The 26,584-nt window shown below is 42.3% G+C and overlaps 1 protein-coding gene across 5 annotated transcripts in view; it reads right to left on the reverse strand.

Annotated features, from left to right (window-relative positions):
- TBC1D1 (TBC1 domain family member 1) overlaps positions 1 to 26,584 on the reverse strand; it is a 233,458-nt gene that overhangs the window by 89,565 nt on the left and 117,309 nt on the right. For all 5 annotated transcript variants that reach the window (XM_053577462.1, XM_053577464.1, XM_053577466.1 and 2 more), the window contains 5 exons: positions 25,685 to 25,789; positions 24,423 to 24,555; positions 14,834 to 14,925; positions 6,805 to 6,915; positions 337 to 465 (listed from right to left, as the gene is read on the reverse strand). In XM_053577462.1, the coding sequence (XP_053433437.1) occupies positions 337 to 465; positions 6,805 to 6,915; positions 14,834 to 14,925; positions 24,423 to 24,555; positions 25,685 to 25,789 (570 nt within the window). The remainder of the gene's footprint in view (positions 1 to 336; positions 466 to 6,804; positions 6,916 to 14,833; positions 14,926 to 24,422; positions 24,556 to 25,684; positions 25,790 to 26,584) is intronic.

The raw sequence follows: 26,584 nt of genomic DNA on the forward strand, positions 1-26,584 counted from the left end.
TATCTGATTTTTTTAAGTTGTCCCTAGTGACACCAGGGAGAAAGAACCCTCACCTCAGTATATCTAATCCAGGCCCTTTACAGGGATGAGCCAAAAAAAAGCATTCTGTAGGGAGGCAAAAAAAAAGAATCCCATGAAACATAATACAAAAGAGTATTAAATAGATTTTCTTAAAACTAGGCCAAGTTAAAAACAATTTAAAATGTAGATAACATTGTAAGACTCAGAAGACATAAAAAAGGTTTTATACTTTTATGATAAACATTGATGGAATAAAGGCATAGAACTGAATCTCTCTTAACAAGTGATTTAATCAGGAGAAATTATGTTACTTACCCGGGACAGAATACTTTCCAAAGACTCTGTGAAAGACCTCTTTGCTTTGTTTTTCAGCATATCTAGCCTAAATCGGGTGGCACTGGGTGGTAATTCACTTCCAATATTCTCTGCTGGAATCTGTGATGTCTAAACACATGAAACAGTGAAAAGTTAGGTCACTTACAGCTGTCCTCCTTCCTTTTTAAGGGAATGAAGAATCTCAAGGCCTTTTAAACACAGGCCATCATTCTGCTTCTGTCTGTGAGTTCATCTGCTACTCAGTGACATAGCTGCAAATCCAGGAAATAATTTTGCCTCAAAGTGCTGCTTTGACTATTTCAAACGAAATGAGGACATGTGCTTTGAAGCCGATGAGTTAAAGGAATTTAGAGCTCAGGCTCTGCAAGTGCATCAGAGATCTGTCATTCACTAACGGCGATCTTGTGCAAGTTTCTTACTTTCTCTGAGCCTTGTCAGTAAATGGAGACCAACAACAAGATCTCATCCCAGCACTGTGTTGCCAGGTTGAAACAGGTACAGTATCAAGCTCAGCATCTGGTACAAAGATAGCTATTTCTGGCCTTTCAAAATAAAGCAACAACTTACCTTTGGGGGCATTTCCGAGGGTGGGGCAAAATAAATTTGTCAACTGGAGAACCTGTTCCCCATCCCCACTCTGGCCCCTTCATCCTTCACTGCAGATCTCTGCGCTCTGGCTCTTTCCTCACTCCCACTCCTGTCGTCCCCATCATCCCTTCATTCTCCTCTGCAACCAAGCTGCCCTCCCTCCACCAGCCACACACCACACTGAAAACACAATCGCATTTGTTTGACAACCACTAAAAGAAGTTTACATTACTTGTTAACAAGAGGTGTGTTTAAAAATATATATATATATAAAACTCTACACTAAATTGTTCCTTATACAGATCTGACAACACTCTGTAAAGGTGAATTCTCACATGCTGATTCTGGAAATATGAATTGGAAACATGTAGTAAGCCAATTTCCCATAGATAAGCAACTCGCCCAGGACTCTAATCCCCAAATAGTCTCTGATGCTGCCATTATAGATCTCAAACGTAAAGAAAAGTGTACAGACTAATATAACCAACCCCTCTGCACCACCCCCCGGCTTTGGCCAGGTTGGTGTTTGCCAGGTGTTGAGAACTGTGAGGTGCCGGGATCTGGAGCTCAATGCCACATAAACGCTTCTCTGCTATTCCCCAGCTGCATGGCCCTGGCCAGGTCACTACCTGCTGCCCTTCTCAGTCCCCCACCTGCAGCCTGCGGACACAGGATGGACTTTCCTCACAGAGCTGTCATGAGATTTACATGGACGCACATTAAGACACTCAACACACATCAGCTGCCACGACTATTACCTGTTCTCTCCATGAGCTTCCCAGTTTTTTTAATAGGAAGACACAGTCGAAGCTTCCCAATCACAGGTCCTGCCCCCTAACCCTCTTCCCTATCGGTCATATGCAGAAATGACTACTTTCCTGAATTTGGAGGTTATCATACCAATTTACGTTTTGTACTTTTACAGGTATTATGTAATCAGAAAACATTTATAGTGGTTTACATGTAGTGAAAACTAGTGGATGGTGTCATACTATACAGATCCTTCTGAAAATTAGCTTTTTTCTTCCAATGTTCTTGAGACTTGATCATGTTGACAACAACATGTTCTTTGATTTACTCACTTTAGCCAGAGTGTATTATTTCACCACCTAACCCAATTTATTCATGTTTCTGTTAAGCATTTATTCTTTTTTCTTTTCTTTTTTTTTTTTTTTTTGGCTTTTACAAAGGAGTCTGCAATGACCTTTCTTACACAGACCTCCTAACACACGTACACTCATCTGAAAGGCCTGCAGATAAATAATTAGCAATTTCCTTGCTGGGGTCACTGAGACTGCGTGTGTACCTTCAGCTATCCCAGATACCATCAAGCTTCTCTCCCCAAAATGGCATCAATTCACATTTCTGTAATCAGCATGTGAGCGTTCGTCTTTACAGAGTATTGTAAGATTTTTTAAATTTCACCTAGTCTGATGGGTATAAAATGTTTTCTTAATATTCCTTTCCCTCGTTCCTACTGCTATTAACCATTTTTTATTTTATTCAATAATCTGCTTTTCAAAGACTCTACATCTTCTTTGGAATAATGAAATTCTAAATCCACCTATGAATGTCATACATTTTTCAAGGCATAAAAGAGAAAGAAAAGATTCTGGTAAGAGCAGTATTTGGCTTTGTCCAATTAGCCATAATTTTACTTCTATTAGAACTAAAACATGCATCCAAAGAATGGTTAGTAAGCTTAGAAATTCCTTTGGAGGGTGCGGTGGCTTACTCCAGCAATCCTAGCACTCTGGGAGACTGAGGCGGGTAGATTGCCTGACCTCAGGAGTTCAAGACCAGCCTGAGCAAGAAAGAGCAAGACCCCCATCTCTAAAAATAGCCAGGCATTGTGTGGGCACCTGTAGTCCCAGCTACCAGGGAAGCTGAGGCAAGAGGATCACTTAGGCCCAGGAGTTTTAGGTTGCTGTGAGCTGTGATGACACCACGGCACTCTTCCCAGGGCAAGAGAATAAGACTGTGTCTCAAAATAAATTATTTAATTAAAATAAAGATAAATAAGAGTATATTATTAAAAAAATAAAATAGGGCGGTGCCTGTGGCTCAGTCGGTAGGGCGCTGGCCCCATATACCCAGCCCCGGCCAAACTGCAACAAAAAACAAAAATAGCCGGGTGTTGTGGTGGATGCCTGTAGTCCCAGCCACTCAGGAGGCTGAGGCAAGACAATCGCCTAAGCCCAGGTTGCTGTGAGCAGTGTGATACCACGGCACTCTACCGAGGGTGACAAAGTGAGACTCTGTCTCTACAAAAAATAAATAAATAAATGAATAATAGAGAAATTAGTTGTATGTTGCAGTAGGTGCCAGTAGTCCCGACTAAGGAAGGAAGATTGCTTGAGCCCAGGAATTTGAGGTCACTGTGAACTATGATGATGCCACAGCCCTCCACCCAGGGTGACATGGTGAGACTTTCCCTAACAAAAAAAAAAAAAAAAAGAAAGAAAGAAAAAAATTCCTTTGGGAAGGGTGACTGTCACTGTGTTTCCACATTACTGAGTGTACTCCAGACATATAATTCACGAGTAAATGAGCAACGACCGCCGTGCAGGCCCGTGAGAAACACACACCTGAGTTAACAGAGACTCCCTAACAAACTCGACTAAGCGGCCGCCACACACCATGCACCGTGGGCAGGGCTTTGCTAGTTACCGCTGCTCCTGCACCATCACTGAACGTGGGTAAGAGCCTGTGGGACAGGAGGCAGCCTCCAGGGCAAAGGGTTCAGGTTCAGGTTAGGGTTAGTTACCCACGAAGGGCCCCCGTCGCTTGCCTTAGACTGGGGCCTATTTACTCACAAAGTGGAGAAGCCACAGAATTGCTTCCACACTCATAATAAAGTTTTCACAAGATGGAAGCAAATTGAATTGTCTTGACATATACAGAAAATACTGGCTAAACGATTAAAACACTCAGCATCAGTTAGCAGCCCCAACCTAGATGAGAAAGGACGCTTGTGCATGTGTGTTTATCCTGGGCCCAAAGGATCTTTGTGTACTTAACTCAGTGCTGCTTTTGCGCCCCTCTAACTTTTCCTGTGTCTCTTACCATAATTCAAATACAATTGAAAATAATTTGCATTTAGAAAATAACATATTCTTATTTATCTTAAAATAAGTGTCGGGAAGTTTCCCTCTGTAAAGATGCTACTTGTTCTTAGATCATAATTTCTAATTTGGGGGCTCGCTGGTGAATTCCACTGCAGTCATCCCATTGCCAATCCTTCCATAGATGGGTGAACTCCAAGCACGGAAGTCTAGAGAAAAGTCTAAATACTGATGCTACACTGAAAATTCGCAGCTCAGGACCCACCATCCCGGGTCGGCAAATGTATCTACCACAGCTTTGTTCTAATTAAGCAGCTCAGGTATCCACCAAAAAAACAAAAAAGAATGGAGAAGGTGTGATATTAATACAATGAAATAAAAAAGAACAAACTGCTGCTACTTTCAACAGCACGCATGATCTCAGAAACGTCATGCTAAGTATCACAGAAGTCAGGACTAAGACAGTACGTACTGTATGATCTCCATTTAGAAGCAGTTCTAGAGCAGGTAAAACTCACCTAGGGTAAAAAACAAGAACAAAAACAGGGGCTGCCTGGGGCAAGAGCCAGTGAGGACTAATAGGAAATGGAATATGGGGGTAATTTCTAGAGTAATGGAAATTTTCTATATTCAGACAGGAGTTTGAGCTGCCCAAATGTAGCAGTTCCCAAGACTCAACAGACGTCACCCTGAAGTTCTGCCTGTTAGAGATACCGATCTTTCAGGCTGAGACAGCACACAGGGCATCACCACTGACCCCAGGACCCACAGCACTGGGGACAATGTTCATGGTTCCTGGGTCTACTTTTGAAAGCTGGTGGTCAGAGTAGTTCTTTGCCAAAATCACAATTCTTTTTACCTTTGTCTAGGTCACATAATCACACATTTCAAAAGCTACAGGAACTTTTAGGTACAATGAGAAGGTAATAAAATCCATGTGGTTAAACTATCTGATAGCAGAAAATGTGAGCAGGAGTTATCAGTGAATCTCAAGGCTACGAAGTACTACTACCCTGGTTCCCCGAAAACAGGACAGCGTCTTATTTTCAGGTGTGTTCCCAAAGATGCGCTAGGTCTTATTTTCAGGGGACGTCTTATCTTTCCTGTAAGTAGGTCTTATTTGTGGAGGATGTCTTATTTTCGGGAAAACGGGGTATGTTGAAAAACCTGCTCCTCAGAGCCCATGAGGGTGTCCAGCCTCGGCAGTGCCAACCACATCTGGGGATCTGGGCAACGTCTTTACAGACACGGATAGGAGCCTGTTGGGTCACAGAATACGGAGGGAGCCCAAGTAAAAGTGCCACCCAGATGCCAGTTCTGCTTGTGAGGCTGCGTCTCTTTCACACTAAATTCACTGATGTTTTGAAAATCGAAAATAAAGGACTGATCTATACCCAAATTACAAAAATATTATCCTAGTCCATAAAAATGAGTTTCCAGTTAGGTCAAAACTTTCTATTTGCCGTAAGTACTCAAAATCTTTACTTAAAGGAAGACCTTCCATGTTCTCACAAATGCTCCATTCCCCTTTCTAGCAGTTACACATTATTTCAAAATTATCTATTTCCTAATTTCCTGTTGGAACAAGTCACATTGACTCGGGAAAAAAAAAGGATCAAACAGGGAAAAAGGCAACAGTGGCACAGAGGGAAAAAAGGAAGGAAAAAGGGAAAAGAAATAGCAAGTTAACTACAAACTTCAGAGTGGGTGGGCCACCCACAAGATTAACAGCAGAGGCGACACGACTGGAGCTGCAACACCATCTTAAGGTCCACGCTGGCACAAGAGGAACAGCCACAAACCCAGGCCAAAAATCAAAACACAGCCAAATGTGTTGGCTATAGGGACACTGCTAAGGGACCCTATGGTGGCAGATGAGATTAAAAAAACCACGTTGGACACCGTACCTGAGCTCTAAGAGGTCAGCAAAGGCACAAGCAGAAAACTGAGGAGGAGCGCTGCAAAGTGTGAACTCAGGGGAAACTGCACGGTGGGTCTCAGTACCAGACGGCGAGGCCACCACGGGGCAGAGAACGTGAAAGTGCCATCGTAACACCCACTCCGCAAGTGTTTCAAAAGAGAAAAGCGCATACTTTGGGGAAACCAAAGAACTGGAACATCCTTCACTGATTTTTTTTCTCTAGATTTTCTGACCAACAAATAACTTTAGCAAATATATAAATATGTATGTTTTGACATTCTTAATGATTTATTATGAACGGAGCCTTACATGGAGTCCAAAAGACATGGGAAAATGGTCCATGGTACCACGTAGTAGACTGAATTCCAACACTGAAGTTCTCCGAAAGCAGAAGTCTGCAAGGAGCCACTTGGGTTCTAACTCGGGACCCCGCAAAGAGAAAGGCTAAGCAAGGCTGGTGGACGGCAGGATGGGAGCGGCATTGCTGCTAGTTCTAACCTGGACACCACCTGACTTGTCACATGACATTTATTATCACAAACAACGTTCAGGTACTTTATGTAATTCCCAGGGCAGATATACAATGACATTTTACAAGGGAGAAAGGTGACAGACACCTTTGCAGCTCAGCCTGGCAGTATCTGCTCTTAAATTTAATTCTTAGCACTGCAAGCCAGTCCTCTCATTAGAGCAACTGCTCCACTCCCACTACTATGCAGACAGAAACTTATCTTCTCCAAATAACCTAACACTCCCCAATTTTCCCTGTATGTGCAACAAAAGAAAACAAAGGGAGAAAAAGGGGATCAAGAAACCTTCAAGACTTTGTTTACACCGCACCCCGCAAAAAATCATGAGACAAAAGTGCCATACCTGCTTCGTTTCTCCAATATGGACATGTTCTTTTTGTTTATCTTCATATAAACATCTCAGAAAAGAAATAATCAATTCATTCTCTCGCTGCTCATTTCTTGGTCTCAATTTCTTTAAAAAAAAAAAAATCAGAAACTGGTTAAATTACATTTATTTTCATCATCAACAAAATTGCCAAGCATCCATCCCTTTGGAAATGCTAATAAGCTTCCATCCACTAACCAGTGCTTTAACCCAGTCTTCTCACTAGGGGGCACCAATGTTCCTAAAAGTGGAGATAAATTTTTTTAGACAGTGGAGCCAAGGGTCAGATTTAGCTTTTGATCTCTGACGTCCTCATACCTAAAATTAAATTTTTGACATCAGATAGAGGCATAGTCAAAATATTTAACAAGTTGAAAACAGAAGTAAAAAACAAAATCTATGTAAATGTCCAGAGGTCAAGAGCCATGATGGCCTCACATTTATAAACTCTTTTAACATTTAGGGAACTGGAATGGAGAAACAGCAGCCAGATTCAGGGTCATGGTTTCCTGGACCAAATGTGTTCACCGTGCAGCACCTTATGAAGCCCCGTGGGTCTGCACTTCTATACAAAATGTCCTGGTATGTACTCATTCCTTTTTTCTTTTCAAAAATTCTCCCCATGCCTTTTAGCTTCTAGACAGGGTAGTGGCAAAGCACCTAGGACCAGGGGTCAGGACACACAGGTCCTAGTGGCCTTGCAGACATGTGATCCACATCACTGGATCGTGGCTTCCCCGTCTGTGCAGTCCCCTCCAGCTCCCAAATTCCTTGAATTTGACATGTCAGTCAGAAGGAATTTTTTAATTATTTTTTTATTTTTTATTAAATCGTAGCTGTGTACATTAATGCAATCATGGGATACAATGTGCTGATTTTATAAACCATTTGAAATATTTTTATCAAACTGGTTAACATAGCCTTCATGGCATTTTCTTAGCTATTGTGTTAAGACATTTATATTCTACATTTAGTAAAGGTCACCTCATTTAATGTATTATGTTCTCTGAATAGAGTAAAAACAAAATGAATCACTCTGGAGTTACACAAAGCTTTCTGTCTCTGAAATATATCTTTTCTCATATCAACAATTTCCATTGCCCTGTTCCTCCTCTCTCCCTACTCCAAACTTTCAGCCTGACCTTTAAAATGAAGTTGGGGTGTAAAAAATGAATTAACAACACAACCATCTGAGTCTGGGTCAACATTCTTGGAGACCTTCTTCCCCAGCTGACTAAGGAACAGTGACTTTGCCCTGCATGTCACTGGCATTAAAGTGAAGGTAACACTAAACCAGACCTTCTGTTGTGTCCTCTCTTTAAAAAGAAAAAAAAGAAGTAAAATTCTGTTATTCAAGAAAAAGATAGTAAATGAAAAGAAAAGTTTGTTTTGCTTGAGGACTTCCCATTCATTCAAATTTCACATTAGAGGCTGAAGCAGACATTCTCAACCTGGATTCTAGACCATGAATCCTGGTGTTTCAAAAGCTTACACGGTACACGCAACAAGTGTATTTTTCTAGAAAGAGTTTCAGTTCGATCTTCAAGAAAGTAAAGCGGCAGTAGTCAAGTGTCACTATCCCAACTTAATACTGCTAGATTACAAGAGGCTTACAGATATAATAAGTCTAAAAGTCCACAAAATAACAGGAAATCTCATCCATTGCAGGCAAGGATGCAAAATGGTACAGCCACACTGGAAGACCGTTTGGCCGTTTCTTATAAAACTGAACACACTCTTACCACACTATCCAGCAAACTGCACTCCTTGGTATTTATTCAAATGAGCTAAAAACTTAATGCCCTCACAAAAACCAGCACACGAATGTTTCTAGCAGCTTTATTCATAATTGCCAAAACTTAGGAGCAACCAAGATGTCCTCCAGGGAGTGAACGGAAGCGCAAACCGTGGTCCCTCCAGACAGGGAATGAGAAAGGAATGAGCTTCCATGCAGAGCAGGCTCAGGGCGCACTGCTAAGGGAAAGAAGCCACTCTGAAAACACTGCAGGATCCCATTCTGTGACATTCTGGAAAAGGCAGAACTGTGGAAACTGTCTGAAGATCAGGATTGCCAGGGGTCAGGGGCGGGAGGGAGGACAGACGGGGAGAGTCCAGTGGAGGTGGTGAGGCTCTTCCGTGGGATACGTCATGAGGGACATGTGACATCATGCATTTATCACAAGCCACGAGGTGTTTGACAACATCAGTGAACCCAAGTGTAAACTATGAACTTCAGTTAATAATACATCAAATGCTGGCTCGTTGATTGTAACAGATACGCCAGCTAACGCAAGATGCTAAGGTAACATCTTCCATTAGGAGAAACTAGGAGACAGGAGACACTGACAAATTACATGGAAATCCTGTACTGTCTACTCAATTTTTCTGTAAACCTGAAACTGCCCTTTAAAATACAGTCTACTATTTTTAAAAATGGCCCAGGAAAGCAGACAGAGATGACGTGAGTCCCCGAGAAGCAGCACAAGCCAGAGGGTGGACCCATCCTTTCTACTCATGTCTGTTTAATTAAACCTTTGGGCTGCCCTCCCAAGAAATGGGATCCTGCCCCGAGAAATCCTTCATAATCATCTATTTCAAAATATGAAAAAAAAAAAAAAAGGCTAAGTGTGCAACAATGAGTGAAGGACTAATACATTTTCCCTCACAACAGACATGAAAAATCTCTTCCAACTGTCGGAAAATGAAACCACAGCTAAGCACAATGTACCACCATAGTTGCTTTTCATTAAAAATTGAAGCAAAGAACCAGACACTGTGTCACACAACTTGTTAAACATCACAGGAAAAGTCGCTAACGCAGAGAAATACATGTTTTCAGTGTCGTACAAGGTCAAATAATAAATCTTTACTTTAAAGTCATTTTGGAGTGTGATGAGAAGGTACCTTTCTATGGAGTTCAAAGACATTGCCAAAGTGCCATCCCCCAAAAACTTCTTGTGACATCACCATGCTCAATAGTGGCAAATCACTATTCCTTAAAGGTGATTTAATTTGATAAACTAGTCAAGAATAGAACGAGGCATTAAGTTCGGGAACATCACTTTACAATCACAAATGAGCTTGCTTGCTCAGAATTAATCTATGGGGTCAGAAGGCAGCACAGGGTACCTGGGGGGCAGAAATGAGGCAGGACTGAGGCGATGCTCTAATTGTTAATCTTGGCGCCGCCGCACAGGTGTATTCGCCTTGCAAAGCCTCATTTCACTGTACACCACTGATTTGCGTGCTTTTCTATCGACATATTGCACTGCAATTCTAAAAAGAATAATACAAAACAATTAGCTGCCTGTTAAAAGTAACAAATGTAGCCTCATTACATGTTTCTTAACCTATTTCCTTGAGAGCCTTATAAATTTCTACAAAGGCAATTAATAAATAGATTTCCAGCAGGGTACAGTGGCACACCTATCATGTCAGCCACTCAGGAGGCTGAGGGGGGAGATCACTTGAGGCTAGGGGTTTGAGGCTGCAGTGAGTTATCATCAAGCCCAAGAATAGCCACTTCACTCCAGCCAGGGCAACACAGTGAGATCCCACCTCTAAAAAAAAGCAATAAATAAATTTCCAACATTGACTACAGTGCTGAGAAACAGTGTGGTCTCCTAAGGAAACTACTTAAAAAGACAATGTTCACTTGGATACGATGTTCTGACATCTTTAAAAAAGAAATTATAATCAAATTTTATAAGAATAATTTTAAAACCATGGATAAAGGCCAGGCATAGTGGTGGTTCAGCCTGTAATCCTAGCACTCTGGGAGGCTGTGAGTGGACTGCTTGAGCTCAGGAGTTTCAGACCAGCCAAAGCAAGAGTGAGACCCCATCTCCATTAAAAATAGAAAAACCAGCCAGGCATTGTGGCGGGAGCCTATAGCCCCAGTTACTTGGGAGACTGAGGCAAGAGGATTGTTAGAGCCCCAGAGTTTGACGCTGCTATGAGCTATGACAACACCCATGGCACTCTACTCAGGTTGACAGAGTGAGACTGCCTCGGAAAAAAGAAAAATAAAATTTAGAAAAAACAACTAAGTTGATATACATTCTTCAGAAATTAAAAAACTTCTTCTAACCATTAATCTTTAACTTGTGAAGTCCTGTTATTTAATAAATTAACAGTACCTACTGAGAATCAATCTACTTGATTTATCTACTCAGTATCTAATGAACTCATTCCCTAAAACATACTCACGCAAATTAGGAGAATCAGACTTTGAGACATCTCAGTCACTGGCCCTCCCTGGTCCTGATGGTGATTCCACATCCTGAAGACGACTTAGACTTAGTGCCCTCATCTGGTGAAGAGCAGCAGGAAAGAGCAAGACCTCCCTGGGGTCATCCTTACACTGGCCCAATTCAATACATTCGAAAGAAAATTATACATTTCAAAACGCTCATGAATAAAAAGGCTGCTTTGCAGTGTGCTCTGCCCACAGGCCCGTCTGGCACCAAGTTCTCTCTGTGTAGGCAAGCCAGCTTGTTTACAGAAGTGATAATCTCAAGCATCATTTACATAGCTTTTTGGGATTTTCTTTTTTTTTTTTTTTTTTGAGATAGTCTCACTCTGTCTCCCTCGATAGAGTGCTGTAGCATCATAGCTCACAGCAACCTCAAACTCTTGCCTCAGCCTCCCAAGTAGCTGGGACTAAAGGCACCTGCCACAATGCCTGGCTATTTTTAGACATGGGGTCTCACTCTTGCTCGGGCTGGTCTCAAACTCCTGAGCTCAAGCAATCCATGTGCCTCAGCCTTCCAGAGAGCTAGGACTATATGGATAGCTACTGCGCCCAGCCTACAAGGTTATTATTCATTTCTTTTTCTTTATGGTTAGTTGAGTTCCACTATTTTTGTTATATTAAATTTTCAAGGGCCGAGCACCATGGCTCACGCCTGTAATCCTAGCTCTCTGAGGCCTAGGAGGGTGGATTGCCTGAGCTCACAGATTCCAGACCAGTCTAAGCAACAGTGAGACCCCGTCTCTAAAAGTATCCAGGCATTGTGGTGGGTGCCTGTAGTTCCAGCTACTTGGGAGGCTGAGACAAGAGGATCACTTGAGCCCAAGAGTTTGAGGTTGCTGTGAGCTATGACGTCACAGTGCTCTATCAAGGGCAACAAAGTGAGACTCTGTCTCAAAAAAAAAAAAAAAAAAAAATTTTTTTTATTTTCACTTGCAAAATCTCTGAATATAGTATGTATATTTTAGTAACTAAGTAATCATGTAACATTAATTTCAGTGAAATTGTAAATTTGCTCTTAGAGGAGACTTTCAGAAATAAATTCCCCTCCCGGAAAGACTGTACAAAGGAAAATATTTATTTATTTATTTTTGTTTGTTTTTTATTTTTATTTTTATTTATTTATTTTGCAGTTTTTGGCTGGGGCTGGGTTTGAACCCCCACCTCTGGCATACGGGGCTAGTGCCCTACTCGTTTGAGCCACAGGCACTGCACAGAAAAATGTTTTTAAATTAAAATCTGATGATATCGCAAAGGAAAATATTTACTATTCTATTTATAAAAGGACTCTTGAAACTGCAAATCCACCTTTTTTCTTATGACCTTTTGAAGTATATGATTTTCAAACACATTAGCAGATACTGTTACCTCAAAAGAAGCCGAGACTTGGTTTATTATAAAACCAAGAATGGTCATTGAGGAAATAATTCAACAAGACCATCCTGAGTCATTAAAAAAAAGACCCATGTCAAATTGGTATCATTCAAGGAAAAGCCAAGTTTACAATGATGGGGGACAAGTCACAACTGGCTTCTCAAAGCCAGTGAACAACATGACTTTCCTATGGCGTTCACAGCAAGCAGATCACAGAAACATCTAGAACAACACACAGAGGCCCTAGGAGACTAACTGAATGCCGTCTTCTTTCAGTGAATTTTTTCAGTCCTATTTTTTTCCTAAAGTCTTTTGGCCATAAGTTACTTGGTGCCTAAAAACCTGCGTGGATTAAGGAGAATCTCAGAATCATATCTATTAGGAACTTCCCATTTCTGCAGAAGAAAATTTTGCTTATTATTTACATTTATTCATCACACTGTTTTTAGGATTCTATATGGTGCTTTCCAAACAAAAAAGAAAAACCATATTAGGGAAGGGAGGTTCATCTTCTACGCTTGCTGTGAAGTGACTTGATAGCTCTAACGCACTTTAAGTGGGGCAGCCTTAGAGGAAAAGGCCTCCACTTCAACTGTAAATGCATAAACAATCAGAAGCAAACTGTCCATTTCTTTTTTTTTTTTTTTTGTAGAGACAGAGTCTCACTGTACCACCCTCAGGTAGAGTGCCGTGGCGTCACATGGCTCACAGCAACCTCTAACTCTTGGGCTTACGCGATTCTCCTGCCTCAGCCTCCCGAGCAGCTGGGACTACAGGCGCCCGCCACAACGCCCGGCTATTTTTTTTGTTGTTGCAGTTTGGCCGGGGCTGGGTTTGAACCCATCACCCTCGGCATATGGGGCCAGCACCCTACTCACTGAGCCACAGGTGCCGCCCCAAACTCTCCATTTCTAAATCCCAAGTACAAAGCACATCATATTTATCTAAGAGTATTGTATACTTAGAACTCGAAAGGTCTTTAAAGAAAAAATGAAGTAGCATCTCTCAAGTGGATTCAGAAGAAAAGAAAATTTAAAGGCAATTGAAAATTATGAAAATTACCCTTGAGGCCAGGGGTATCCAACCTGCAGCCCAGGGGGGTCACAAGCAGATTATTTCAGGACTGTTTTGCTTCTCCGTGGTATCAGATAATGTGAAAAGTCTGCTTGAACCTCTTCTACTCATCAGCTGTCACTAGTGTTTATGTGCTTAATGTGTGGCCCACAACTCTTATTCTCCCAATATGCAGCAGAAAAGAAAACAAGATTGGACACTCCTGCCCTAGACTATTTGCTAACTAAAGAAATCTTTCTATGCTTTCTTTCGAAAAACATACACCAATTCCACTGTAGAAACAAAACAAGGGAATAAGAGAAGAACTCTACCATGTGATTTTAAAGAAAAAGACAATCCTTTTTTTTCTTATCCTAACAGAAAACAGATTATGGATCCTATCTCTACAGTCTTTCCCGAGTGAGGGAGAAGAACTTAGAGCTCCCACAGTTGCTAGCCTTCTTGTTGTGTTTAATGAAACTTCTATTTGTAAAGCATGCTGACCAACCCCCACCCCAAAAGAGGGATTTATTCTTTGTTCTGACGTGCTCCCCTCCCTAGAAAAGGGCCCAGAAACCATCGAAAATGCCCCTTGGCTAACACAGACATCAAATTTCTATGAGCACATTAAAGATTCATAATGAACAGACCAGAGGCAGGCATGCCAGCCCACACAGTATGGTTTCCCTGAGATACACCACATCCAAATGCAAGGCCAAGAGCCGGCTTCCAAGTTCACTGCAGACAGCAGATGAGCTCAGATTTTGTTTAGTTTTTTGAGTTTGCTTTGTTTTTTTTCTTTTTTGGTTCAATATTGAATACATGTAGGGCTCTAAGTAGGTAACATGACCTAAATTTATTTTCAAAATTGAAAAGAAAAAGGAAGAGGAGAATCAATTGTGTTCAAGTTTACATATACGCTGTCTCGTATGACTCCCACGGTTGGGGCTGAAATCCCGAATGGGTGGGGGCCGGCAGAAGTTTCTCATGGGGCAGATAAGTGCATGTGGACCAAAGTCCAGGTCTTCCATCTCCCAGGCTGAGGCCTTTAAAACTAAAATTTCCTTCCCCTTTTTCCAATGTAAGTGGTTAAGAGAGGGCTTCCCAGAGTTAGTCACTTTCACCATCGAAGCTAAGACCTGATGTGAATATGCAACGCTGACCCAGTCCCTCTATCAACAGTGAGAGCTTAAACCAGCAGGAGCTCAAGATCCTTGATTCCTGGGCTCGGGCCACCACTGGGGTTGATATTCTGTACACATAACATGTCATAGGTAAGCTTTCGGCCTTTCCTTTCCTTCTAGAGATTAAAAACCTGCACTGTACCTGGATCTCCTCAAAAATAGTCGCCTGCTCCTGATTCGTCAATGTTGTCAGGTGCTTTTGCAGTTCTAATTTGGTTTTAGAAGAATTCATTCCTATCGAGAGAAAGAAAGGGACATGAAAAAAAGCTCTATGTGTAAGTCGTGAGGTACAGCATTCACCTGTTCCATATACGTCCCCTTAACATTCTTACCTACCCAGAAATTCTAATCAATAATGCCGTGATGCTACCATTGTCAACATCTCTTAACCGAGCTCTAACTTACATGATACTGTGTACATACGAAGGCTTAATCTGCAGTTCATTTAATTATTGCACCAATCTGATGAGGAGGATGTTATTAGTATTATCCCCATTTTACAGTTCAGGAAACTGAGGCCCTCAGAGCTTCTATAATTTCCAACGACCACCAAGTCCAACTCTCCACCTTAGATTTGGGGGGGTTTCAAATTACTTTCTCCAAGTTAAAACACCTCAGACAGTCAGATTGTTCTCCTTAGAAAATGATAAATTCTTCCATTATATGTAAACATGACAACCTTTTTTTAAGAAAAAACTACCTGGTTTGAAAACTGATGCACATTTTTCTCCCAAATGTTATAGGTTCCCTTTACATAAAATGCACTCACGTGGCTAACATTTATTTTTACCACATGCTTTTTATTAAGCCTCAGACTATTTAGTTAACATTACAAAGAGTTCTGAAGAAAAGTTACAAAAAGCAAAGTCATTCTGTAACTTTAGTGCCTGTTAGAATCTGATATTTTAAGAAGTTCTTTCCCCGCCCAAACATAGCTCAGAGCCGGTTTTGCCTTTTCGCGATGTCCAGAGGTAAATGTCACACACATTGAGAAGATTTATAATGAAAGGATTTGCTGACCCAACCGTGATGAAATAGAACCGCACTAGTTCCCCCTCTCCCAGGGGCAGCTCCCCTCACCCACCCACGGCTCCCTTCTCCTCCTTCACAGAGGGTGAGCCCAGGGGCAGAGCTCGGCCAAGGTCCTGCCTGAAGAACAGTGCTGGACGGGCCACATAACACTAAGGATAACCAGAGGGAAGCCTGGGGGCCAGCGACTTGTCTGTAGGGACTTGGAAGCCATGCCTTTATTGTATATATGAGTTTACTGAGTTTATTGACGAAGCCAGGCCTCGTCAAAGGTCAGGAAGCCAACCAGCCGCCAAGCCTGCCCCAACATACAACCCTTCCCATTGTCACGGGCATCCCCTTAGCAGGCTGGGGCAGAGCTGGTGCCCCTTCTCTAACTCTCCAACTGTTGCAGCTAACTCCACTTCCAGAAAGATGTTCTTCCTCTCCCCCTCCTTTTTTTTTTAAACTTGTAAAAACTCTAAGAAGCCACCCTAACAATGACAGCCAATATTTCTTAAGTGATAGCTATGCCACTTGGCGCAATATTTTATACTTAATCTTCAAAATAATCCTTGAATTTTTTTTTTTTTTAGTAAACCCAATGTAGAAGACACTGAGGCGTGTCAATGTCAAAGTCAAGTGTTTTGTCCAGGGACATCAGTTATTTAAAGGAAACAGAATCTGAACCGTGTCTGTTTGCCTCTAGCAACCAGACTCTCAAGCACTCTCCTGCTTCCCAGGACAGAGAAGCCGCCCAACCCTCGGGTGGCTAAAGATAGGAAAGTGAATTCAAAGGTGGGGCAAGTGCAGAGAGGATAGCTGGGCAGTCTGAGTGCAGTTCAGTGCTCTTCTGGGAAGAGACATGTCACAGCAAATCAGGAAAAGAGATGCAAGGCTTTCCTGCCTCAACCACTTAAACGTTGAAACAAAATAGGGTTTACATTTATGAATAAACAAGCACTCAAAATCCCTCCCAACACATGGACAATGTTTCTGACACAGAATAAGCATCCTATTTTCAAAAACTGTATTGTTTCACGAAACATTTGTACGTGGGGACTACACCGCAGGTCCCAAGAAGAGTAGACTGACTATACACTCTGGATAAGCTCAGGTGAAATCATGAGACACAGGTAGGAAAAGCTCCTCAGGCCGGTTTCCTCCGGCCTTCGAGATGCCCCTGTTCATCCCCAACTCTAAACATCTGGTCTCAGGACCCAGCACCCTCCACATGGATTTTCACCACCTTTAGCCACTCGTGGGCAGTCTCTACAGCAAGGTTCACGCCAAAGTCTCCCCTCCGAGGCCCCAAGAGAGGCCAGAGGGCTTATGGAGGGAATGGAGGTACAGAGCCAAAACCGTAACCAGTCAAGGGACTCCCCCAACGCCGACCCCTCCCAGCTGCACTATCAGTGAGGCCCACTCACACGGCTGTGCTGAGAAGCTCTTATTAGAGGGAGCTCTGATGAATGACTTTGTTTTCATGGAAGAAAATTTGTTCTGGGAGCAAAAAGAAATCTCAGTTCCACTTTTTTTTTTTTTTTAATATAATTCACTCTGGTAATTCCCAAATGCTCTTTCAAACTTTAAAGTAAGTAAAATAGGCCAGGCATAGTGCTGATAACTCTGCCAAGGAGGGTAGAATACTTGAGCTCAGGAGTTCAAGACCAGCCTAATCAAGAGTGAGACCCCATCTCTACTAAAAATAGATAAAAACCAGTCAGGTATTGTGGTCAGCACTGTAGTCTCAGCTACTGAGGAGGCTAAAGCAAGGGGATCAGTTGAGCCCAGGAGTCTGAGGTTGCTATGAGCTATAACGCCATGGCACTCTACCCAGGGTGACAGAGTGACACTCTGTCTCAACCATCTCAATCAAACAATCAATCAATACAGTAAGCAAAATACTATTTGAATACCACTGGGTTGTACACGGTTCAAACACAGAATCGGGTACAGCTATACTTCTTATACACTGCAAGTGTGTTTTAGAGTGGAGAGTCCAGCGAAATCAACATGTACGGTATTATTTACTCTATTTTATGGACTCTGGGACATAACTTGACTACATCAATGGATTAAGAAAATACAGTCTTTAAGTCTTTCTTTTTGTGGCCACATCACACTGGTCCTCCCACAGTTTACAGAGTTTTTGGTTAAACCTTACGTTCCTGTTAGAACTATTCTTACAGGAACATACAATGAGTTGTAATAAGCCACTTACTAGGAAGACAGTAACAAAAAGCAACAGACTCTAAAACTGTTCATAAAATAATCATCTCCTCTCCTACAGATGCCTTGAATAATGTGTGATCTATACCTTTGGAAATGCTTCCCAGGCTGAGTGCAGTGGCTCACACTTGTAATACCAGCACTTTGGAAGGCTAAGGTGGGAGGATCCCTTGAGGCTGGAAGACCAGCCTGGCCAACATAGTGAGACCCCATCTCTAAAAAAAATTTAAAAATTAGCTCAGTGTGGTCGTATATTCCTGTAGTCTCAGCGACTCAGGAGGCAAAGGCGGAAGGACTGCTTGAGCCAGGAGTTCAAAGCTGGAGGGAGCTCTGATTACACTTGTGCATTCCACCGTGGGCAACAGAGTAAGATCCTATATCTTAAAAAAAAAAAAAAAAGGAATGCTTGTCATCATGTAGGTAACACAGTAAAACATACTCTCACCAGACTTCTAATTTCACTATTGAAGAGTGTTTTTACATTAATGGAGTTTTCTGCCTTGGTTGGATTTTATCAGGTAAAAGAGGAATTACAGCAGCAAAATCCCTACTCTGATTAAGCTTTTCAGTTGTAACTTTCTGAAAGCTAAGCCAAAACAAAGAGAAATTTATCAACTGGAACTCTGGAGGCAGTCCAGTTCCTGTAGATCCTGAACTGCTTTATCGTCAAGGCCAAAGCCATTGCTGGCTTTTTAATAAGCTCTGAAGGGACATTTCCGTCATCATTTACCTTATCTTGACAACCACTAAGAAAAGGGCTACTGATCCTCTCAGTTGGGAACCCCAGTAAACCAAAACTGTTCTTGTTCCCAGATATATTTTGTATAAGGTCAGCAAATAATAACAACTTGGAAAACAGCCAAAAATATTAATCATGTTTCTTCATTTTAAAGAGCACCGTAATGCCACAAATGAACTTTCCCAGACCTTGAGCTATCAATTATTAATTTATCTCATTTGAAAAGGGAAACCAGATACCCCTTCACATCCATTTGGATGGTTATCATCAAAACCACCCAGAAAATAACAAATATTTTCAAATATTGGAACAAATATTACCATTAAGAAATATTGGAACCCTTGTATACTGCCACACTATCCTATTAAACATACAATTATGATATAATCCAGCAATTTCTCTTCTGGGTATATAACCAAGAGAACTGAAAGCAGGAACATGAACAGATAATTTGCACACTGACATTCAGAGCAGCATTATTCACCATAGCCAAAGGGTGGAAATAACCCAAGTGTCCCGCAATGGAACAGAGGATAGGCAAACAAAACACGGCAAACATGCAAAATGGAATATTATACAGCCTTAAAAAGGAATGAAATTCAGACACATGCTACAAGACACTATGCTGAGTGAGATATACCAGAAACAAGATGATAAATGGTATATGATTTCACTCATGTGGAGGACTCCAACCCAGAGAGACAGAGGGCTGCCAGGAGCTGTGGGGAAGAGAAGTGGGCTGCAGCGAGTTTCAGATGAGGGAATGGAAAATGCTCTGGAGATTGGATGGTGGTGATCACTGCACAACAATGTGAATGGACCCAATGCGACTGAATTGCACACTTTATTATTTTTTTTATTGTTAAATCGTAGCTGTGTACATTTGTGCAATCAAGGGGTACAATGTGCTGATTTCATATACAATCTGAAATATTCTCATCAAATTGTTCAACGTAGCCTTCATGGCATTTTCTTAGTTATTGTATGTAGACATTTGTATTCTGCATTAAGCAGGTTTCGCCTGTACCCATTCTAAGATGCACCATAGGTGTGGCCCCACCCATTATCCTCCCTCCACCCTGACTTCCCCACTCCCCTCCCCTTCCTTGGCCCTTTCCCCATATTCTTGTGCTATAGTTGGGTTATAACCTTCATATGAAGGTTACAGTAGTAGGGCTGAGTACACTGGATACTTTTTCTTCCATTCTTGAGATACTTTGCTAAGAAGAGTATGTTCCAGCTCCATCCATGTAAACATGAAAGAGGTAAAGTCTCCATCTTTCTTTAAGGCTGCATAATATTCCATGGTATACATGTACCACAATTTGCTAGTCCATTCGTGGGTCGATGGGCACTTGGGCTTCTTCCATGACTTAGCAATTATGAATTGGGCTGCAATAAACATTCTGGTACAGATGTCTTTGTTATATTGTGATTTTTGGTCTTCTGGGTATATACCTAGTAAAGAAATTATAGGATCGAATGGCAGGTCTAGTTTTAGATCTCTAAGTATTCTCCAAACATCCTTCCAAAAGGAACGTATTAGTGTGCATTCCCACCAGCAGTGTAGAAGTGTGCCCTTTTCTCCGCATCCACGCCAACATCTCTGGTTTTGTGATTTTGTTATGTGGGCTACTCTTACTGGGGTTAGGTGATATCTCACAGAAGTTTTGATTTGCATTTTTCTGATGATTAAGGATGATGAGCTTTTTTTCATGTGTCTGTAGATCGTGCGTCTGTCTTCTTTAGAGAAGTTTCTCTTCAAGTCCTTTGCCCACCCTGAAAAGGGATCACTTGTTCTTTTCTTGCTAATATGTTTGAGTTCTCTGTGGATTCTGGTTATTAGACCTTTATTGGAGGTATAACCTGCAAATATTTTCTCCCATTCTGAGGACTGTCTGCTTGCTCTACTTACTATGTTCTTGGCTGTGCAGAAGCTTTTTAGTTTGATCAGGTCCCAGTAGTGTATTTTTGATACTGCTTCAATTGCCTGGGGAGTCCTCCTCATAAAATATTCACCTAGGCTGATTCCTTCAAGAGTTTTCCCTGCACTTTCTTCAAGTATTTTTATAGTTTCATGTCTTAAGTTTAAATCTTTTATCCAGTGAGAGGTGCGTTCTGATTGGGTGCATAAATATTAATAATTGAAATCTCATATTGAGTATTACCTTTAACAAGTATGAAGTGTCCGTTCTTATCCTTCCTTATTTCGGTTGGTTTAAAGCCTATTGCGTCTGCAAATAGGATTGCAACACCTGCTTTTTTCTGCTTTCCATTTGCCTGGAGTATAGATGACTATCCCTTCACCTTGAGTCTATATTTGTCTTTTAATGTAAGATGAGATTCTTGTATGCAGCAGATATCTGGCTTGAGTTTTTGTATCCAGTCAGCCAACCTGTGCCTTTTTAGAGGACAATTTAAACCATTCACATTAATTGAGAATATTGATAAGCCTTTCGAGAGTCCGCTGGACATTTTTAATCCTTTTGCAACTGTGGAAGTTGGAATTTGATCAAAATTTTCTGGGTGGGTTTACTTTTGTGGTGGAGGATTATGCTGGTCTTTATGGAGGATAGATCTCAGAATATCCTGGAGAGCTGGTTTAGTTGTGGCAAATTTCTTCAACATGTGAATGTCATTAAAGTATTTAATTTCTCCATCATAAATGAAACTCGGTTTAGCTGGGTACAGGATCCTGGGTTGAAAGTTATTTTGTTTTAGGAGATTAAAAGTCAATGACCATCCTCTTCTAGCTTGAAAGTTTTCAGCAGAGAGATCTGCAGTTATGCTAATATTCTTGCCCTTGTAGGTGATGGTTTTCTTTCGTCTGGCTGCTTTCAGAATTTTCTCCTTTATGTTAACTTTAGTGAAATTGATTATAATGTGTCTGGGGGATGTCTTATTTGGGTTGAGTTGTGCTGGAGTTCTATCTGAAATTCAGAATCTCTTGGCGTGTCTGGAAAGTTCTCTTTCATAATCTCATGGAGAAGAGACTCTGTGCCTTGTGAAGCCACTTCATTGCTTTCAGGGATCCCTATAAGACGAATATTGATTTTCTTCGAATTATCCCAGAGCTCTCTGAGAGAGTGATCTGTTTTTGCCCTCCATTTCTCTTCCTCTCTGAGAGTTTGGGAGCATTCGAAAGCTTTGTCTTCAATGTTAGAAATCCTTTCTTCTGCTTGCTCCATTCTGTTACTGAAGGAGTCTAACTATGTTTCTCAGATCGTTGAGAGCTGCAACTTCTTGTCTCAATGTGTCAAAATCTTTGGTCATTTGGTCTTTGTTTTTTTTTTTTTTATTATTGTTGGGGATTCATTGAGGGTACAATAAGCCAGGTTACATTGATCTTTGAATTCATTGAATTCTTGAGACATCTTTTGGGTTACTGCTTGGAATTCTAATTCGATCTTATTTACTATCCAGATTCTGAATTCGATTTCTGACATCTCAGCTATTTGTTTGTGCATGGGATCTTGCGCTGTGTCTGCCCCACTGATCCTTGGGACAGTTGATCTACTCTGATTATTCATATTGCCAGAGTATTTCCTTCGATTTCGTCTCATGATTGTTTTTCACTGTTGCCTCTGGCCATCCTCAGAGTTGGGGTGGTGTCTCTCCAAGATTAGATCCAGGGGGATCACTCTATTGTTGCTGGATTTTTGTAGGGAGTGACCCTGTGTAGTTCTTCTGGGGCTGCCCCAGCCAGGGAGTTCTGGTTGTGGGAGCAAAAACAGGGCGGGGGATGGTGCGCACAGTTCTGGGAGTGCCTGGCGCCCAATGACTTTGGCACAGAGGGCCCAAGGTTCCAGCAGTCTCTGGCCAGGAGAAGGGCTCCGCACAGAGGCAGGGAGGGCTCTGGAGGACACGTGGCTACCAGAGTCCCTGGCCAGATGAGCGGGCGGTGTGGAGGCAGGGAGGGTATAGAGGGAAGACGTGTGGTTGCGCAGCTCCTGGAGTCCTGGTCAGGGCATGGGGAGGCCTGGCAGGCGGGGTAGCGGGTCCCTGCGCAGCTCTTACTGGGGTCAGGGAGGGTCCTGGCGCAGCTCTTACTGGGGTCCAGGAGGGTGCCGATCACGGGTCCCAGCGCAGCTCTTCCGGAGGTCTGGGAGGGTGCTGATTGGGGGTCCCAGTGCAGCTCTTCCAGAGGTCCAGGAGGGTACCAATCACGGTCCCAGCGCAGCTCTTTCGGAGGTGGGAGAATGCCGATCACTGGTCCCGGCACAGCCTGGGTGCTTGACTACTGTCTGTTGTGTCTTCACTTTCCAGGGTTCTTTGCTTTTTTCCAGAGGGGTGATGAGTGATGGCTTAGAGATACCAAGACATTTTCCCAGCTTTAAGGATGTCCCGTTGTCCTCCCTACAGATCTCCCAGGACCTGCAGGTCACAGGGTGACAGAGGCTGCTGCAGAGACACTTGGAATCTCCAGGAGATGGAACAGCTAAAAAGGAGCCCCCAGCTCTGTGCCCAGCGCTAAAGACAAATGCTGCTCAGATATGAATTTCACACTTTAAGAAGGGGATGAAATAGCAAATTTTATGTATATTGTTACAATTATAAAAAAAGGAAAATCAGGCATAAATGCTAATGTACCTCTCCTTTACACAATTGTAACATACAGTAAGCATTCTAGATATATGGGAAATGATCAAATCTTTGTTCTTTGTTTCTACAATAAAATGGTTTCCTTAAACCACATGACCCTTCCTCCAAAACCACACACACAAAAAAATTAGAAATCCTCCTGTAAATAGAACAAAAATGGAAAACCAAGAACAGAGAGGTTGAACCCCTTTGCCTTCCAGACTCTCTCAGATAAACACCACCACCACCTTCACTCTTACCTCTGCCCCTCTCAGTCCTAGAGACAGAGATTCTCTCTTCCTGCCTAAGGCCAACTCCCCACCCTTCTCCCCACCTTCAGCTGCATTCTAACCAGTCTAGTCCCTCTGGACACTTGGCCTCTGAATTTGCTGCAATCTCTCTCCAATTCTAAAAGTACAGTCTAGGCTTTGGTCCCTCGGTCTTCTCCCAGCATGACATTCTCCTGGAAAGCTCTGGCAGCAGGTAACAGCAGGGGCTCTGTGGCCTGTTTATTCCCAGACATATCTAACCCTTAATTTACCCGTCCACAAATGTGCAAAATAAACAGTCCCTTTTCCTCCCACTAATGTAGTGAGGACTTAATTGATAACAGAGATCACCCAGCACCATGCCTAACACATCTTAAGTATTCACTAAATATTAGCTACAAACCATAACATTTTATTACAGTTTCTCTCTAAACGAGTTTCTAGAAACTGTGGTCAATACTAAGACTCACCACTTTTACTTCTTCTCTTTCCCTTCTCATCTGCGACCTGTCTTCTGCTCCCTCCACTCCCCTGCAGCTGGACCAGTAGAGATTGCTGGCAACCTTTCTAACGGAGAAGCCTGATGGAAGTCTGACACTTCTTACCTTATTAGATCTCTTCTTCATGGCCAGTCTCACTGACCACTCACACAACCTTGGTAAACGCTATGCACCCATTTTGGTTACCTGTTTCCCTAACTCCTCTACCACCCTGACAGTACCTTGCAGGGGAGACGATAAGGGGAGAACGGGTCATCTTACCTCTGTCCCCGACATACAGGAGACATCTGCTGCATGCAGACAGTCCACCTACCACTCCAGGGACACACACAGCCTGCCATCTAGGTTTCCCTGGAACCTGTCCTGCCTGCGTGTTAAAGCTGCAGAGGATCCCCCACTCACCCTCTATCCTCTCACAGAGTTTATGCAGGCCCTGCAAGGGGCAGCCCTCACACAGCTGGGCTGGCGCTCTGGCCGTCTGCTGCACCGCAGCCACCGTGAAAGCCTGCTTCAGGGTCATCATAATTTCATCGACCTAATCAAAGAGAAGAGAAATAGACGCCACCAATAACTCAATTTAAAATTAGCTGGCTGAGATTTCAGAAAATCAATAGGAAAGACTTTTTAAGATTTTTTTTTTTTTTTTAGACAGAGCCTCACTCTGTTGCCCTCAGTAGAGTGCTGTTGGTATCATCATAGCTCACAGCAACCTCAAACTCGTGGGCTCAAGTGATCCTCTTGCCTCCTGAGTAGCTGGCACTACAGGTGCCCACCACAATGCCCAGCTAGCTTTTCTATTTTTTTTTTTTTTTTTTTTTTTTTTAGTAAAGACAGGGTCTCACTCTTGCTCAGGTTGGTCTTGAACTCCTGAGCTCTAGCAATCCACCCTCCTTGCCCTTCCAGAATGCTACAACTACAAGTATGAGCCACTGTGCCTGGCTCATATCTGGCTCAGATTTTTCTGGGCCAGGCGCAATGGCTTATGTCTGTAATCCTAGCACTCTGATAGGCCAAAGTGGGAGGATCCTTTGAGCTCAGGAGTTTGAGACCAGCCTAAGCAAGAATGAGACCCAACCCTACTAAAAACAGAAAAATTTGCTGGGAGTTGTGGCTTTGCACTTGTAGTCCCAGCTACTCTGGAGTCTGAGGCAGAAGGATCGCATGAGCCCAGGAGTTTGAGGTTGTAGGGAGCAATGACAATGCTACTGCACTGTAACGGCAGTGACAGAGCAAGACTGTCTCAAAAAAAGAGAAGAAAAAAAAGATTTTTCTGGACTATTCTTCAGATAATAATTGAAATAAAGACTGGGATTACAGTCTGAGAAATACATCTTTAAGACTCACAGCTATTTAAGCAGGTAAGATACAGATTAAATACTGAGTGAAAAGCAAATATTTTGGATCAGAAGTCCAAGATGTCATTTTGACATGTTTGGCCAGAGGGTGAAACTGAGCAAATTCCTCAAAATAATATAAAATTTCACACACACACACTAGAAAAGTCTCAGATGTGTATTAGTTACCAAATAGTCATGAATGAATAATTAAAGCTAAATAATGTTATATTGATGAAACCATCTAGTTTTGTTAAGGACTGACAATTCAGGGAGGTTGAAATTCCTTGTAAACAGGTTCCCAGGTGGGAACTGCCCGGGCTGCCTCACCAGAGCTTCGTTGGTGCACTGAAACACGTAGCAGACGAACTGAAAGCCACCGCCTCCAGAAGACTCCCGGCAGATGAACCCAAAGTGGTCCACGTGTCTGATGCCCTGTCAAAGGCAGGGGAAGAAGAGAACCAGGTTTAAGTTGCATCCAGAATAGGCGCGTAAGAGGTAAATGGCACAGTTTTAAAGTGCACTGGAAAATTACTATTTCTCAGGCGTTTTAAAATAAAAACAGACCCATGTTGGGTGTGGTGGCTCAGGCCTATAATCCCAGCGCTTGGCAGACCACTTGAGGCCAAAGGCAGGTGGGTCACTTGAGGCCAAGAGTTCAAGATCAGCCTAGGCAACACAGTGAGATCCCTGTCTCCACATAACTTTATTTTTTTTAATTATCGGGGCATGTGCCTGTGGTCCTAAGTACTTGCGATGCTGAGGCAGGAATCATCACTTGAGCTCAGGAGTCTGTGCCACTGCACTCCAGCCTGGGAGATGAGTGAGACCCTGTCTCTATAAATAGGCAGTCAATTAATTTAAAAATAAAAACAGATCTAAAAACAGCTCTCAAATATGAAGATTAAAGTGTTTATACTAAAATGTTACATTAATTACCCACAAAAGAATAAGGAAATTAAGGTTTGAAAACTCAAGTTCAGTGCTCATTTGAGTATTAAAATGAGAAAAATTAGAACTTTCTTAGGCATTCAAGAATAAATTAGTTTTAAAAAATCAAAGGCAGGCCAGGCATAGTGGCTCATGTCTATAATCCTAGCACTTTGGGAGGCCCAAGCAGGAGGATCACTTGCGATCAGGAGTTTGAGACCAGCCTGAGCAAGAGCAAGCAAAGCTCCATCTCTAAAAACAGAAAAATTGGCTAAGTGTGGTGCCGTGCACCTGTAGTCC

Source organism: Nycticebus coucang, chromosome 23 (genome assembly GCF_027406575.1).
Source record: "Nycticebus coucang isolate mNycCou1 chromosome 23, mNycCou1.pri, whole genome shotgun sequence".
NCBI lineage: Eukaryota > Metazoa > Chordata > Mammalia > Primates > Lorisidae > Nycticebus > Nycticebus coucang.